General features: G+C 43.0%; 1 protein-coding gene across 4 annotated transcripts in view; it reads left to right on the forward strand.

Moving 5' to 3' along the window:
- Positions 1-15,205, forward strand: part of ctbp1 (C-terminal binding protein 1) — a 263,134-nt gene that overhangs the window by 43,014 nt on the left and 204,915 nt on the right. Inside the window, exon 1 of one of the 4 annotated variants that reach the window (XM_078223212.1) lies at positions 8,451-8,915. The exons of 1 other annotated variant lie outside the window; for it this stretch is intronic. In XM_078223212.1, the coding sequence (XP_078079338.1) occupies positions 8,812-8,915 (104 nt within the window). In that variant the 5' untranslated portion in view covers positions 8,451-8,811. Of the gene's footprint in view, positions 1-8,450; positions 8,916-15,205 lie in introns of those variants that run through there. 2 more of the 4 variants (XM_078223268.1, XM_078223287.1) reach the window with 2 other exon arrangements.

Consider the following 15,205-nt stretch of genomic DNA (forward strand, 5'->3'; position numbering starts at 1 on the left):
TCTGGAGCGTAGAAGGCTAAAGGGTGATCTTATAGAGGTCTATAAAATAATGAGGGGTAAGAGATTAGCTAGATAGTCAATATCTTTCCCTAAAGGTAGGGGAGTCCAAAACTAGAGGGCATAGGTTTAAGGTGAGAGGGGAGAGATACAAAAGTGTCCAATGGGGCAATTTTTTCACACAGAGGGTGGTGAGTGCCTGGAACAAGCTGCCAGAGGTAATAGTAGAGGCGGGTACAATTTTGTCTTTTAAAAAGCGTTTAGACAGTTACATGGGTAAGATGTGTACAGAGGGATATGGGACAAACGTGGGCAATTGGGAATAGCTTAGGGGTTTAAAAAAAAGGGGCGGCATGGACAAGTTGGGCCGAAGGGCCTGTTTCCATTCTGTAAACCTCTATGACACCTGATTGGCATAGTCCGCAGCAGCCCAGAACTCCTGATCTCAAACAGTCCGATAGCTTCAGCGTCTGAGTCGCCGGATTATAGGCACGCGCCACCCTTAACACCCTTGCCTGTACAATTATTAATCTCAAATTTCCACTGACCTTGCCTCAACAACGTTTTTGCGGGGGGCTGAAATTGTGCCGACCATCCCCACCCCCGCAACCCACCACCCCACTTCTGCACCACTTTAAAGCCAATAGATCCTTCCTGAGGAGCAGTGCCCCAGAACTGAACACAGTGAGGTCTATTGAGAGCTCCTCTGGCTTTGCTCTTTCTATATCAGCTGTTAGGTTATGCTGTAAAATACAGAAATTTATTCTGCAGCTGAAGTGCAACAATATTTAATCAGAGCAGTCCATTTAAGGTCACTAAGACTAATTGTTGTAAATAACATAATGTTAGCACCATTAGAGGTTAATTGCCTTTGCTGAAGGAAGATCAGTGGGTTTTGTTTTAGCAATTTCTGGTTCTAGGTCAGATGAAAGCAATGTGAAATGATTGTCTTGCTGTTTTCCTGACACTTTTGACACTTCAGTGAAGTCTGAAGTGCGATGACTGAAATGTGACACTCAGAATTGTTTAATACACGTGGATAAATAAGATTGTCGACGCTGTCATTTGTGGATCAGAGTTCCCTCACTTTTGGTACATCTAGTTTGAAAATGACATTATAAGATCCTTGGACTGTAAAATGTAGCAGATTCTCTGACATATTGATTTAGTAGCAGTGTTTATGCTTGCTGTGGAACTGGGTGATTCAGGATAAATTTAGTCACACAAGTCTGTCTGTCCCTGAACTGAATCCTCAAAGCAGCAGCAGGAACAACGGCAGCGCGTGCCTCTGTGCCTCAGTGACATCACAAATAGCTGCATTTTGCACTCCTGCAAGTTTTTAATTACTTGAATATTGTTGATGAATATACTTTTTAAAATAACGTGTTCCTTTGACATTCCTGCAATATCTGAACTGTGAGACACAAACTGCACAGGATTAAACCAGTATTGAATCACCACTCTAGCAGAAATCAGTGAAGGATTCTGTAAGACTGAATGACATTTACTCTTGGCTGAGGATGATTGTAGCATCTTCATTACGACTGCTTGGCTGAAATCAGTGAACTCAGCATAGATAGGGAACAAACCTCCCATTTTCTTAGTGTCTGCATGAACACGCCACATGGCACATGGCATTTATTAAGTTCAGAGAGTGGCAAATTCTATTTATTTGCTGCGCTATCACTGAGGCCCTTGACTTGCATCTACCACAGTGCAGATTGCAACACCGAGCGTTGATTTATCAGCCGGAGAGTGAAGGTGTACTCCCGAAAGATTCACAGTTCCAAACAAGGTGGCCCAGCACGCATCAACATCTTTTGCACAAGTGCCAAAGTACAAGTACTTTTGCACAATTGTGCCAAACAGCAGCCCTTCACACTAGTTCTCGAACAATTGCTACTCACCAAAGATTTACCAGGATGCGCCAATGCTGGTATCGATGAATCTGTGTTTCCTCCGGGTGCTCCGGTTTCCTCCCACAGTCCGAAAGATGTGCAGGTTAGGTGCATTGGCTAAATTCTCCCTCAGTGAACCTGACCAGGCGCCGGAGTGTGGCCACTGGGGGATTTTCACAGTATTAATTGCAGTATTAATGTAAGCCTACTTATGACACTCATAAATAAAGTCACTGTGTTCGGCCATCTGTGAAACAGCAAAAGCATCATTTAGAACAAGTGGAATCAGCGACAAGGACCTGATTTGACAGCTATTCAGCTGAGATGATGTCCGTCATTGAGACAAACACCTAAGCCTACATGATGCACAACATAAATCCAATAGCTAAAACGCCACATGACTTGAAAGTAGCCAAAACAGCCATACAAAAGATAGAGAGATACCGCGCAACCAAATTCTGCATCCATTTATGTCAAGAGATCCAAACTGTGACAATGGAAATCTGCAACGTTACGATGAGGTACTTGCATCAAATATTAACTTTTAATTAATCTGCTGGACTCATTTTTTAAGAATACTGTTTTTGTTGAAGCAAGAAGCTGACTCTCATCAAGATGGCCGTATCTAACCGACATCACCATCCACCGCACAGACAGCTAGTCTAGGAAGCTTGTTACCGATAATAACATCCCCGGGAAAATGTAAACAACCCTTTTCTGACCTTCTCAAAGACATCTATGGCAGCTATCAACAGTACTCAACAATTGGAAACACACCATTCAAAGGATAATTGTTTGGATAAAAGACCTTGGCAACTTAAGATAAATTAGAGTTATCACTGGAGTATACAAATATTGTTTGAACTATTGGCAGTTGGAGAGATAATTCTTAACAAGCCAAGCCCATTGTGAGTGTTCTTTAAGCTCATGGTTTTCAGAAGAAGAATGGAAGCATTTGAGTGAAGACAAAACCCCTGCCCACCTCTCTCTCGCTGCAACTAAAAGCTGAGCGTTGTCCACTAATGTGACTGTGACTCCATTTGGAGTAGACAGATTTTTTAAAAAGTTCGACTCCTCAGCTGTGTCTCCAGAGGAACAATCAGTTTGGTTATCCACATCTTTAAAGCGAAAGCATCAAGCACCTTATCCATCAGCCAGACAAGACAGCAAACTATGAACTGTAAACTTCTCTTAAAAATTACAAACTCTAATTTGGCCAAATCTATCCTCCCCTACTTTGTAAGCTATATTTGTGTATGCGGTTTTGGACTTGCACTCGTGTGCGCGCGCGCGCGCATGTGGGTGCGTGTGTGTGTGTGTGTGTGCGTGTGTGCATGTGGGCGGGCGTGCATGTGTGTGTGCGCACGTATGTGTGCGCGCGCGTGTGTGCGCGCGCGTGTGTGTGTGTGCATGCGTGTGTGTGCATGCGTGTGTGTGTGCATGCGTGTGTGTGTGTGCATGCGTGTGTGTGTGTGTGCATGCGTGTGTGTGTGTGTGCGCATGTGTGTGTGTGTGGGCGCACGTGTGTGTGCGTGCATGTGTGTGGGCGCACGTGTATGTGTGTGTGCGCGCGCGTGTGTGTGTGTGGGCGCACGTGTGTGTGCGTGCGTGTGTGTGTGGGCGCACGTGTGTGTGTGTGTGCGCGCGTGTGAGTGTGTGTGTGCGCGCGCATTTGTGTATACACAGTCCAAAGATGTGCACGATAGGTGGATTGGCCATGCTAAATTGCCCCTTAGTATCAGGGGGATGAGCTAGTGTAAATGCATGGGGTTATGGGGATAGGACCTGGGTGGGATTGTGGTCATTGCAGACTCGATGGGCCGAATGGCTTCCTTCTGCACTGTAGGGATTCTATGGATGTGTGTATGTGTTTCTGGAAGTGAGTCCTTCCATCAAGGATGTCCTTATCCAATACAAAGCCCTGTTAAGATCAAATGAGGAGAAATGACTCACCTGGTCACAGCAATGAGCTATGCATGAAGCAATCCATCCTCCGGGAGATGGAAGACTCATCTCACCAGACAAAAATACAGGCAGCAGAGGAGGCAGCAACAACTGCAGGGACTCCTCACTCCTTAGCATCATGGGGGAGGCCTTTGTTAGTGTCATACTTAAAAAAAACTGCATCTATTGGCAGACTGAGTGTATCTGGAAATATAGTGAAGTTTCTGTGCCAGCAGATCTATTGTGGACATGATCTTCTCCTTACATCAGCTCCAAAAGAAGTATAGGGAACAGCCTCTTTACCTTGATACAGATCTCATCAAGGTAGAGCAGGACTCAACAAGATTTTGGGAAAAATTGGCTATTCACCAAATCTCCTCAGTCTCCTCCGCTCTTTCCATGACAACATGCACTGTACTGAACAGTTCGATGGTTCCAACAGAGTGAAGAATGAAGTGAAACAGGGCCGTGTCCCAGCCCCCACTCTGTTTGGCATCTTCTTCCCCATGTTCCTGACCTTCACTTTCCCTGCAGGTACGGAAGGAGTTTACTTGCACATTAGGTCAGACAGCTCTACAATCTCTCAACACTGAAAGCAAAGACAAAACACACCACATCCTCATCAGAGAACTCACAGCTACAAAGACCTGTGGACTGTCTCTCCCATGCCTGTGACATGTTCTGGCTGACAAGCTTCAAGAAAGCCATGGTCATGGGACAAAGACATCACCACCCCTGATCACATTAAGTAACACCCCACTGGAAGTAATGAGCAGATTCTGCTCCCTCGTTTCCATGGTGACAGAATCTTTCCCTTGTTACAGAGCTCGATACACACATAAGATCATAAGACATAGGAGCAGAATTAGGCCACTTGGCCCATCGAGTCTGTTCCACCATTCAATCTGATGCACGTCTCATACCCAAGGACTTCCTGTATGGTGAGGTAGCTGAAGCAAGGCAACCAATGGGACACTCAAACTTCTGCTTCAAGGATTCTTACAAATGTAACAAACACTGATACCTTGAGTTTAGATCGGGAGCTCAGAGTTCAGGAACTACAGTTCCTGGTGGATCTTGGGACTTCAGTGCATGCGCAACTGGGAAAGTGCCGTACATGTGGAGTTTGTCCAGCTGTAAAGAAGGACCCAGAAAAACTCTCTGGTAATGGACAAGGACAGAGATTAGAAACAGATCCTACTGAGTAAAGTTGAGAAAAAGATGCAGAGCAATAGCCTCCAAATTGAATTTTTAAAATCAGATTGCCCCCTCTGTATTTATAATTTTTTGCTGTCAGGATGTACCCATATTCCACCACACACAGTGAAGATTGAAATTATTGAGCTTCTCTTCTTTACAGCTGTCAGTTGTCCATGTTTCACAGCGATACAGCAAGGTGCTGTGAACACAGGCCTTGGAAACCATCAGCTTGGTCCTATATTTTTTTCATCCCCATTCTCCTGCCTTTTCCCCATAACCCCTGATCCCCTTATTAATGAAGAACCTATCCACCTCTGTCTTAAAGAGACTCAATGACCCGGCCTCCACAGCCTTCTGCGGCAAAGAGTTTCACAGATTCACCACTCTCTGGCTGAAGAAATTCCTCCTCATCTCTGTTTTAAAGGATCGTCCCTTTAGCCTGAGGTTGTGCCCTCTGATTCTAGTTTTTCCTATCAGTGGAAACACTCTCTCCACGTTCACTCTATCCAGGCCTCGCAGTATCCTGTAAGTTTCAATAAGATCGCCCCTCATCCTTCTAAACTCCAATGAGTACAGACCCAGAGTCCTCAACCGTTCCTCATACGACATTGGGAAAGCAGCAAGCACCTTTGGGTGAGTCACAAAACATAAATGGAATAACTTAAGCTGACCCATAGGACCAAGCTGATGGTTTCCAAGGCCTTGTTATCCTTTCTAAATGCATTATCCAGTGAAGAGTCTGCTATTTACATCAGCTCCATATTATTAATTCCAATTGATAGTGGGGTGGAGAAATGAAGAGCCTTGTTTGTGTATTTACTTAAGAGGTTGCACTGATAAATGTAAACACATAGGATAATTGAGGACTGATAATATTGTCAGATACAGCTTAAAATTTATTTATTAGTGTCACAAGTAGGCTTACATTAACACTGCAATGAAGTTACTGTGAAAATCCCCTAGTCGCCACACTCCGGCACCTGTTCGGGTACACTGAGGGAGCATTTAGCACGGCCAATGCACCTAACCAGCACGTCTTCCGGACTATGGGAGGAAACCGGAGCACCTGGAGGAAACCCACGCAGACACGGGGAGAATGTGCAGACTCCGCACAGACAGTGACCCAAGCCTGGGAATTGAACCCGGGTTCCTGGCGCTGTGAGGCAGCAGTGCTAACCACTGTGTGGGAAATTGGGAACATACCAGATCACATTTTGAATGGAAAATTTAATTTTTCGTCAATTTCAAATTCCCACCTACCGAGGCTTTGGACATTCCATTCACAACATTTCTGCAGTTGTTGTTATTTATAAAGCCAGTGTGCTGGAGCAGGCTACCTCCCAGTTAGATAAATATTTCCTGCACCCTTCAACTGATTTCTTTTTGCCCTGTAAGTTGCTGGAATTACCGGCTCATAAAGGATGCAGCAGGGTAGCTGGACCCTTGGAGAACAACGGGGTCGATGGTATATCTCCTCAAACAATGAGATTTAAGGATTGAGAAGTAAACATCAGAAGCTTGAAGAAGGAAGTGTAAATTTGCGTGGGCGAATCCATCGTCAAATCAAGCACAGAAAAGGAAATTAAAGAGGGAATAAAAGATATAAGCACTTTAAATTAGGCATTTAAAAAAATCCCCAACATCAATTCGCTACCTGAAGAAATGAAACTCCATATTTTTAATTGTTCAGCTAATGGGTCAGCGGTTGATCGATGGTCATGAATAATTATCATGTTGTTAAATGGGCCACGAGACTTAACTTCTTGTGGTGAGTTAAATGGGAAAATTAATGCACATTTGGGAGATTGGGAGTTCAGGATGAAGCACAGGTTTTGCAAAGCTAACACAGGTGACTTGGCACATCTCGCATGCCACTGTGGTAATTCATATTTCATAGGTCATCTTTTCCTCACCATTGGTTACTGGCTGACTTTTACATTAATAACAACAAGTGTCATTCAAAAAATGTATTTGTTCAGCAAATTCCGGTCTGAAACTTATCCTTAATGATTCTTTTGCTGGAAAGGTGGCAGCCAATTTACGCACAGCAAGTTCCCAAAAATTGCATTAAAATAAATGATCATCAGTCATATAGAAGTTAGCTGAGGGATACCCATTGCCCAGGACAGTGGGAGAAATCCCTGCTGTTGTTGGGGAGGCAATGGTGTCGTGCTATTGTCATTGGACTAATAACCCAAAGACCCAAGGTAATGTCCTGGGGACCTGGGTTCGAATCTCACCACGGCAGACGGTAAAATCTGAATTCAATAAAAACCTGGAATTAAGAATCTACTGATAACCATGAAACTGTTGTGGTTGTTGTAAAAACCCATCTGGTTCACTAATGTCCTTGAGGGAAGGAACTCTGCCATGTGCCAGACCCACAGCAATGGGGTTGACTCTCAAATGCCCTCTAAAATGGAAGGCAGTTAGGGATGGGCAATAAATGCTGGTCCAGCCAGTGACATTCACATCCCATAAAATTAATTTTAAAAATAGGATTCACAAATGAGCAAGGCAATTTGACCAATTCTGGTCCTTGCGTTTTGAAAGTAATACATGCTGTCTCCCAATAGACCCACATCCACCGGGTTAAGTTGATTGGCTATGCTAAATTGACCCTAGTGTCAAGGGATTAGCAGGGTAAATATGTGGGTTACGGGAATAGGGCCTGGGTGGGAATGTGATTAGTACAGACTCGATGGGCGGAATGGCCTTCTACTGCACTGTAGGGATTCTATGATTCTATGAAAATGGAAGGACAAAGTTCAGGACGCAAGAAGGAAAATGAAATTGAATAAGAGAATTTCCTGATTTCTGAGGGTATGCTGGAACCTATATTTTCTGAAAAGTGTTGCACATAATTTTTGTGAAGGATGAGTTTTAAGGTATTTGCATGTTTGTCATATTGGACACCAGTGACAAAGTGATGTACTTTACATCATTACTTTGTTCGAAGACAAAGTCAGTTTTATTATTTGTCAATATCAGGAAACAACTTTATTTTCAAATGCAAATTGCTCACTTAAAGTACTGATCGGAACATCTAAAATTACCGGAAAGTTGATTTTATGCATTTTATACGCCTACAGTTAAAGAGAAGTCTGTCAGGGTGAAATTTAAAACACCCCACGTGTGTAGTATGTCAAGTCGTGTGTGTTCAGTGTTATAAGCTGCGATGATAAAATAGGCGAGGAGGAACTTGAAATGTGGGTAAAATATTGTTTGTTGAAGTACAGCGATCTGTTTGTTTTTCCCCTCACGCAGCTTAGAAATGCTGACAAAACACAAAAGGTAGCTTACAGCTGCAGTACCTGCCACCGTCCTGCATCGACACGAACATGACATTTCGAAAAGGGGGCTGGAGTACCCGAACGCAGTTTGGTGTGTGCTGGCACATTGACTGGCGCTGGGAAGAACTGCAGCACATACACACAACCCCAGTTTCGTTTCAAGGCGGGGGTTTTTTTTTTTGGTTAACAGCCTGTTCCTAAAACCTCCCCCCCCTAATCTTTTGACCAAGTGGCCTTTTTAGTTTAGTGTTTCTGGGTAATCTGGGTCCCCTTTAGCCGCATGAGTCAAAAACATTTTATTCTGGCAGCCATCCCCTGAGAGGTATTTTTTTGGTTTCCTTTATTTTTCGGGCCTTCCCCTTCCCCCCGAGCCTCTCTCTCTCTCTCTCTGAGCAAGCAGTTGTCTGACTGAGTAATGAGCTATGATATGGTTGGCCAGTTTCCAATAACAGCTGCTTCTCATTGGCTTCTTACAGGCAATGGTACACAGTGATTGGTTTCATGGCCCTTTTCCCCCCTTGCTGCATATTTTTTTTATCAGCTCAAGTAAATTCTGGTACAAACTGAAGGTGGGGGATGCAAGGTTTGTCTCGGTTTTATCTCCTTCTTGAGTGTGTGTGTGTGGCTCAGAGGCATCAGCAGTTTTTTTAATTTGGGGAGTTGGGGGGAAGGGAAGTGTAAGCCTTGTTTGTTCAGTGATTTGAAGATGGGTGGATTTATTTTATTCTTTTGATGGGGTGGGGTTGCTACAGATCGCTTTCTGTTCTGTTTGGTTCTGTTGTGTATGAAATAAGGGGATGAAGGAAGAGGACTGGGTTGTATTTTTTTTGCTTTAAAGAGGCCAAGAGCCTTGTGTTTATATTTTTAGAGGGTGTCTATTTTAAACCTGCAAGTTAAAGCAGATCAGCATCCTGTGATGAGGCAGTTTATCTGTTATTCCCTCTTCGGCAAATGCTGCCCCTTCCTGTTGGGTTGGGATGCATTTTGTTTCAGGATCATTTTTGTCCAGCTGTAAACAGCTTTACATTACTGTGAATAACTTGGCTGAGTTTGATACAGTGCTACGACTGTTCAGTCGCAAGTTTATACTGAGATTTTGCCACCAATGACAGGTTACTGCTGCAGTATCGCAGTGCTGACATTTTTGGGGCTGTTTTTAACTTAAAATGTGAAGGTTAAAGTGTGTAGTACATAGAATACTCTATTGGGTTGTGCAGAATTTGGTTTATTTCCTGGTTCTGAATTGAAGAGAAAGTAAAATCTGGAAGGTTTCCCTCTCAACAAATGAGGTCTTTTTTTAATATATGTGCTGTGTAGCTTTTTATGAAGTCAATTTGCATGTTAAAGATGTATTTAATGCTCACTTGCTGACTGTCTCAAATGAAAATATCGCTAGCTATGTGCCAAGCAATCTGTCCCATCTAGCAGGTATAGGCAAAGCCACCAGAGGGTTTTAAAAAACAATGATTACTGTTCTGGAGTCACAATTGGAAAGCTGTTCTGGTTCTGTGTATGCTGAATTTAGAAGAAATTTGAAGTAGTAATTTAGTGAGTTTGGACGGAACGTGCAGATGACATTTCCACAGAGCTCTCTGTATTAAGGTTGCAGAATGCGATGCTGACATGCAAATTTTTGGTTTGATATCTCTTGTCATTTAGATCTGTATGATCCGAAACCTATTGGGGTTGTGCAGTATGTAAAAATAAACAATGCAGCCGTGTCTTTTGAAGTGAGTGCTTTGACCTTTTTGCATTACAAAAGCGTTGTTTGCTGCGTAAATTTAATTTTGCTGATTGTGCTTTTGTTCGGCTCTGAGAATCTCCCAGTTCAGCACGGTGTCCAGTTTTCCCTGGCCCTTTTCTGAAATATAAAATGAAGATTGTCCATTCGACGAAAAATGGACAAGTGATGTCCCTGCCACGTTGCCTTTCTGGAATTGGATTTGGAAGCTTTTAAGATTGCTAGTTTCCAGTTGGTTGTGAAAATTGTGTCGATCTGGATGGTAGGGCAGAATGGGAAATGCAGCTGGTGAAATAATGTCCCTACCTTTCCAGTTGGCGCATAAGACCAAGTACTTCCACCAAACTTTGGGGGCATAGCACTATCTGCTTCACAAAAAACAATGCTTGCCAGTTCCCAAAAATATACCAGAGGTTATATAACATCGAGGGGGGGAAAAACATCTCAGTTTCTGCGTGAAATGTATATAAGGCACTACCCATATACAGAAAGGATGAACATTTTGATGATTTAGATTGCAGGTTTGTAAAGGTGCGTGACATGTACCACTATATTTACCTGCCAAAAGAGTCAATTCTTCAGTTGCTTAAATTTGGTGTGTGCGAAATTTAAAAAATATATCGTTTGAAGTTTATTTATTATTAGTCACAAGTAGGCTTGCATTAACAGTGCAATAAAGTTACTGTGAAAATCCCACACTCTGGCGCTTGTTCGGGTACACCTGAGGGAGAATTTAACATGGCCAATGCACCTACCCAGCACATCTTTCAGACTGTGGGAGGAAACCGGAGCACCCGGAGGGAAACCCACGCAGACATGGGGAGAATGTACAAACTCCACACAGACAGTGACCCGAGCCGGTTTCGAACCCAGGTCCCTGGCGCTGTGAGGCAACAGTGCTAACCACTGTGCTACCGTGCCGAGAACCATAACTTAGATTTGGGTACAAAGCTTGTGGTGTTTAATGATTTGCAGTACGTTGATTATACTTTTCAAGACGCTAGTTTGTAGAGAAGGAATGCGCTCCGGGTGGAAAATGGCACCAGTGTTTTCAAAAACCTTTTGGTTTGTCAAGACTGCTGGGCTGATGACAATCATTTTTCCCCCCCCTCTATTCATTCAAATATTATACCTGAAAATTTTGCCCTCCATAGAAAAATCCATCAATATAGTGACTAGTGTAATAGCTGAATACCATACAGACAGGATTTGAGTTCTGTTATTCCTGTGTCAGCTAGTTGATTTTTACATACTGTAAACTGGGAAATAAAAACTGAGCAAAGTTGATGTTGGAACAAACTGCCTGTTGTATTTTTGATTTGAGTCTGATTAAAAGCAGCAGTGATATTCAATCTATCCTAGAATTAGAAATTCACAGAAGTCTCCTCATCTAAAAATTTCCCAGTCGACATAGGAAAGAAGCCAACATGACGTGTCTGTTCCTTGGATGGTGTGGAAATAGCTCAGGCCAGTTGAGACTTTTTTTTTGTTAAATATAGATGCAAGGCTAAAATTTTCCAACGGTCCACACAACCAACAGAACATTGAACCACATTGCCATGACTTGGTGAATGTCATCATCTAAATGAACAGCACTTGGGTCAGACGAAACCTTGAATTCTGCTTCCAGTATCAGTCACCAAAGCACAAAGGGGATCTTTTTAAGTGCTGAATGCAGTGGAGAGGAGTCACGGGTCTGGTTTCTAAGAGCTGAATTATGGGAGAAAACTGAGCTATTCAGCTAAAAGAGTGTGAATAAGAAGTAATCCCAGAGAGGCACAATAGACAGTTTAAGGGAATGGGAAGGGTGACTATGGAGTGTTTATTTATTTTTCAAACTTGTGTTGTCTGCGAAGGATGAAGATGCATCGGCTCGATCCAGCCAAAAGTAATTTTAGAATTGGAAGCCAGAGGAATCGATGAATTGAATAGATTTCCAGATAGAGCAGTGGAGGCAAAACGACTCTGAAAATAATTTAGATGCTACAATGAGGGGGGGGGTCTTCGGGATCTTTTCTGGCAGGCGGAATTTAGATGGGTTTGAAAGGGCTTCCACATCTGTTGCTATCTTGCGAAATTGTCGCTGACGTCAGGATATCCTTAAAGAGACAGGGTTGATTAAACACATTGTGCATGACGTGGTATAATGCCCCTGTGTTTATTAAATAATTCAGCTGATTCATCATGAGAATTATTTCGCAGTTCTTGCGCCAAGGAAACAAATCGATCCTCAAGATTGCAAGAAATGAGATGTATCCGAAAATAATATAAAATTTGTCACTTCTAATTTTTGGTCAGATTGAAGATTTGGATTGATAAATATTGTTGCATCAGCTTTCAGTGTTAATTCAGCCAACTGACAAATCAGAAGAAGGGAGAGCCAAACTATGCATTCATTACGGCCCAACTTAACTGCATGTAACTTCCTCAGTGATCTGATGCATCAATTCCAGTCGTATTATAATAGCATCATTTCAAAGGTTCATTGGCTGAATTTTCTCCATCAGTTGTTTGTCAGTCATATCGTGGAACAGAAAGGTTAAAACTATTTATGTTGGAAGTCTTCCTTTTGTCAATGTTTTCTGAAAAACTGAGACTTTATTTTAGATAGATTTTCTCTGACTGGAAGGTATGAGAGTTAGGGACTTGCACAGGGAGTTGGTCTTGGGGAAAATGTATCTATTGCAAAACAATTTCTCGTGTTTAAATATTTCAGCAGACTAAAATTGCACTTTGCAAAATGACTCTTAGTTTATGGCTTGTGATGATGAGGTGAGCACGATTGTAGTAAATGGCCCGAAAATTTTGTTATTCATTCACAGGATTTGGGTGTAACTGGCATAGCTCAATAGCCCTTGAGAAGGTGATGGTGAGCTGTTGCCTAGTAGTACTGCAGTCAATGTGCCAGAAAGTACACCTAATGTTAAGGAGGGAGTTTTGGGATTTTGACCTACTGATGATGAAGGGGCAGCGGTATATTTCCAAGTTGGAATGGTATGGGACTTGAAGGGAAACGACAGTGTTCCCAAGCGTCTGCTGCCCTTGTTCTTCTCGGTGGTAGAGGTTGTGGATTTGAAAGGTGCTGATGAAGGTTGGCCAAGTTGCTGTAGTGCATCTTGCACACACTGTCCTACGTGTGTCAGTGGTGGAGAGAGTGAATATTTATCTTGGTGGATGGGGTGCCAATCAGCTGGGCTGCTTTCTCCTAGATGGTGTTGAGATTCTTGAGTGTTTTTTTAAAAGCTGTACTCATCCAAGCAAGTGAGCACTTGTGTCTTTGTAGATGGTCGACAGGCTTTGCAGGGGGAACAGGAGGTGAGTTGCTCATTGCAGCATTCCCAGTCTGTGACCTGCTCTTGTAGCCGCAGTATTTATGTGCCTGCTACAGTTGATTTGTCTTGTCGATGGTAACCGCTCGGGCGTTGAAGGTGAAGAATTCAGCAATGGTAATGCCATTGAAAGTCAAGAAGAGGTGGTTAGATTCTCTCTTGTTGGAGATGGTCATTGTCTGGTACTTGTGTGGCATGAATGTTATTTGTCAAGCCCCCAGATATTAATAAGGAGGATTGTCTGCAGTGTTTGACTCTGCAGGATTAATGGGGAGAAAGGTGAGTTGTTTGCTGGACAGCTGGTGCAGACATGGAACATAGAAAAAACTACAGCACAAACAGGCCCTTTGGCCCAAAAGTTGCGCCGGTCATGTCCCTACCTACCTAGGCCTATATATAGGCTTACCTATAACCTTCAATCCTATTAAGTCCCATGTACTCATCTAGAAGTCTCTGAAAATACCCTATGGAGTTTGCCTCCACCACCACTGACGGCAGCTGATTCCACTCACCCACCACCCTCTGAGTGAAAAACTAACCTCTGACAACTCCTCTGTACCTACTCCCCAGCACCTTAAACCTGTGTCCTCTCGTAGCAGCCATTTCAGCCCTGGGAAAAAGCCTCTGAGAATCCACCCGATCCATACCTCTCAACATCTTGTACACCTCTATCAGGTCACCTCTCATCCTTCATCTCTCCAAGGAGAAAAGACCGAGCTCCCTCAACCTATCCTCATAAGGCATGCCACCCAATCCAGGCAACATGAAGGGCCAAATGGCCTCCATAATGATTCTGTGACTGGGCATGGTGTTTTTATTTTGCTGTCTTTGGTGACTAGGTGGTCAACACAAGATGGTCTGTCAGATCTTCTTGGGTGGAGTGTCTGATATATTTCAGCTTAACTACATTACAGGCAGGATTTTTAAGGTTTGGTTTTATTTAAGTGCAATAGTTGACTGGATTGATAATTCCTCACTTGCATTGAAATGCAGCGTTTTGAAGACTGAGTCTGGGTGAATGAAAGTGAAAGGAGGAGGAGGCGGTGTGGAGAGAGCTGAGAATCTACACATTTGACTGTTCCTCCAGTATCAGGAAATAAAAAAATGAGCAGGTTTAACACTCTGTGCAAGTAGTTGCCAATGTGGTTTCCTGCATGATTCAAATTATACGGTGTGCACAGGAAAACGTCTGTGCGATAATATTTGTCTGTACCTGGTTCCCATTGCTCTTTGATTTTAATCTGTCTCTGACCATCGTTCTGTAATTGTACATGATTCTTGCAGTTCAAGCTTTTACTGATTGCTGTAATTTTACTGCGTCAGTTGATTGGGTCGATGTTAATGATTCTGTGATTCTCAGGATTACATTTCTTTCTTGAAGCTTGTTGGTACAACAAGCGCTCTGTCTGTCTGTCTGTCTGTCTGTGTCTCTGTCTTGGCTGGACTGGCAGCATCTGTGGAGAAATCGCAGTCACAATTTCTGGTCATCAGATACAATTTTAACAAAAAGTCAGAAACCTGAATCATCAACTCTTTCTCTCTCCGCCGTAGCCGCTGCCCGGCCTGCTAACTATTTCCAGCTTTTTGATTCTACAGCACCTTGCTTTTGCATTCTTTGCATCCGCTTGGAAATGCGTTTCTCAACCTCCCAGGAAATAATTGTGGAAAAGTACCTGCTGTTATGCTGAGCTATATGTAATAGGATAACAAAATTCTCCTGTATCCCTATTCATCCTTGGTATGAATGAGCTAAGTCTATCGTTAACAGCTTTTAGCTTGGAAATCATGGAACTATTCGGGTTG

This window comes from Mustelus asterias, chromosome 1 (assembly GCF_964213995.1).
Source record: "Mustelus asterias chromosome 1, sMusAst1.hap1.1, whole genome shotgun sequence".
In the NCBI taxonomy this organism is placed as follows: Eukaryota; Metazoa; Chordata; class Chondrichthyes; order Carcharhiniformes; family Triakidae; genus Mustelus; species Mustelus asterias.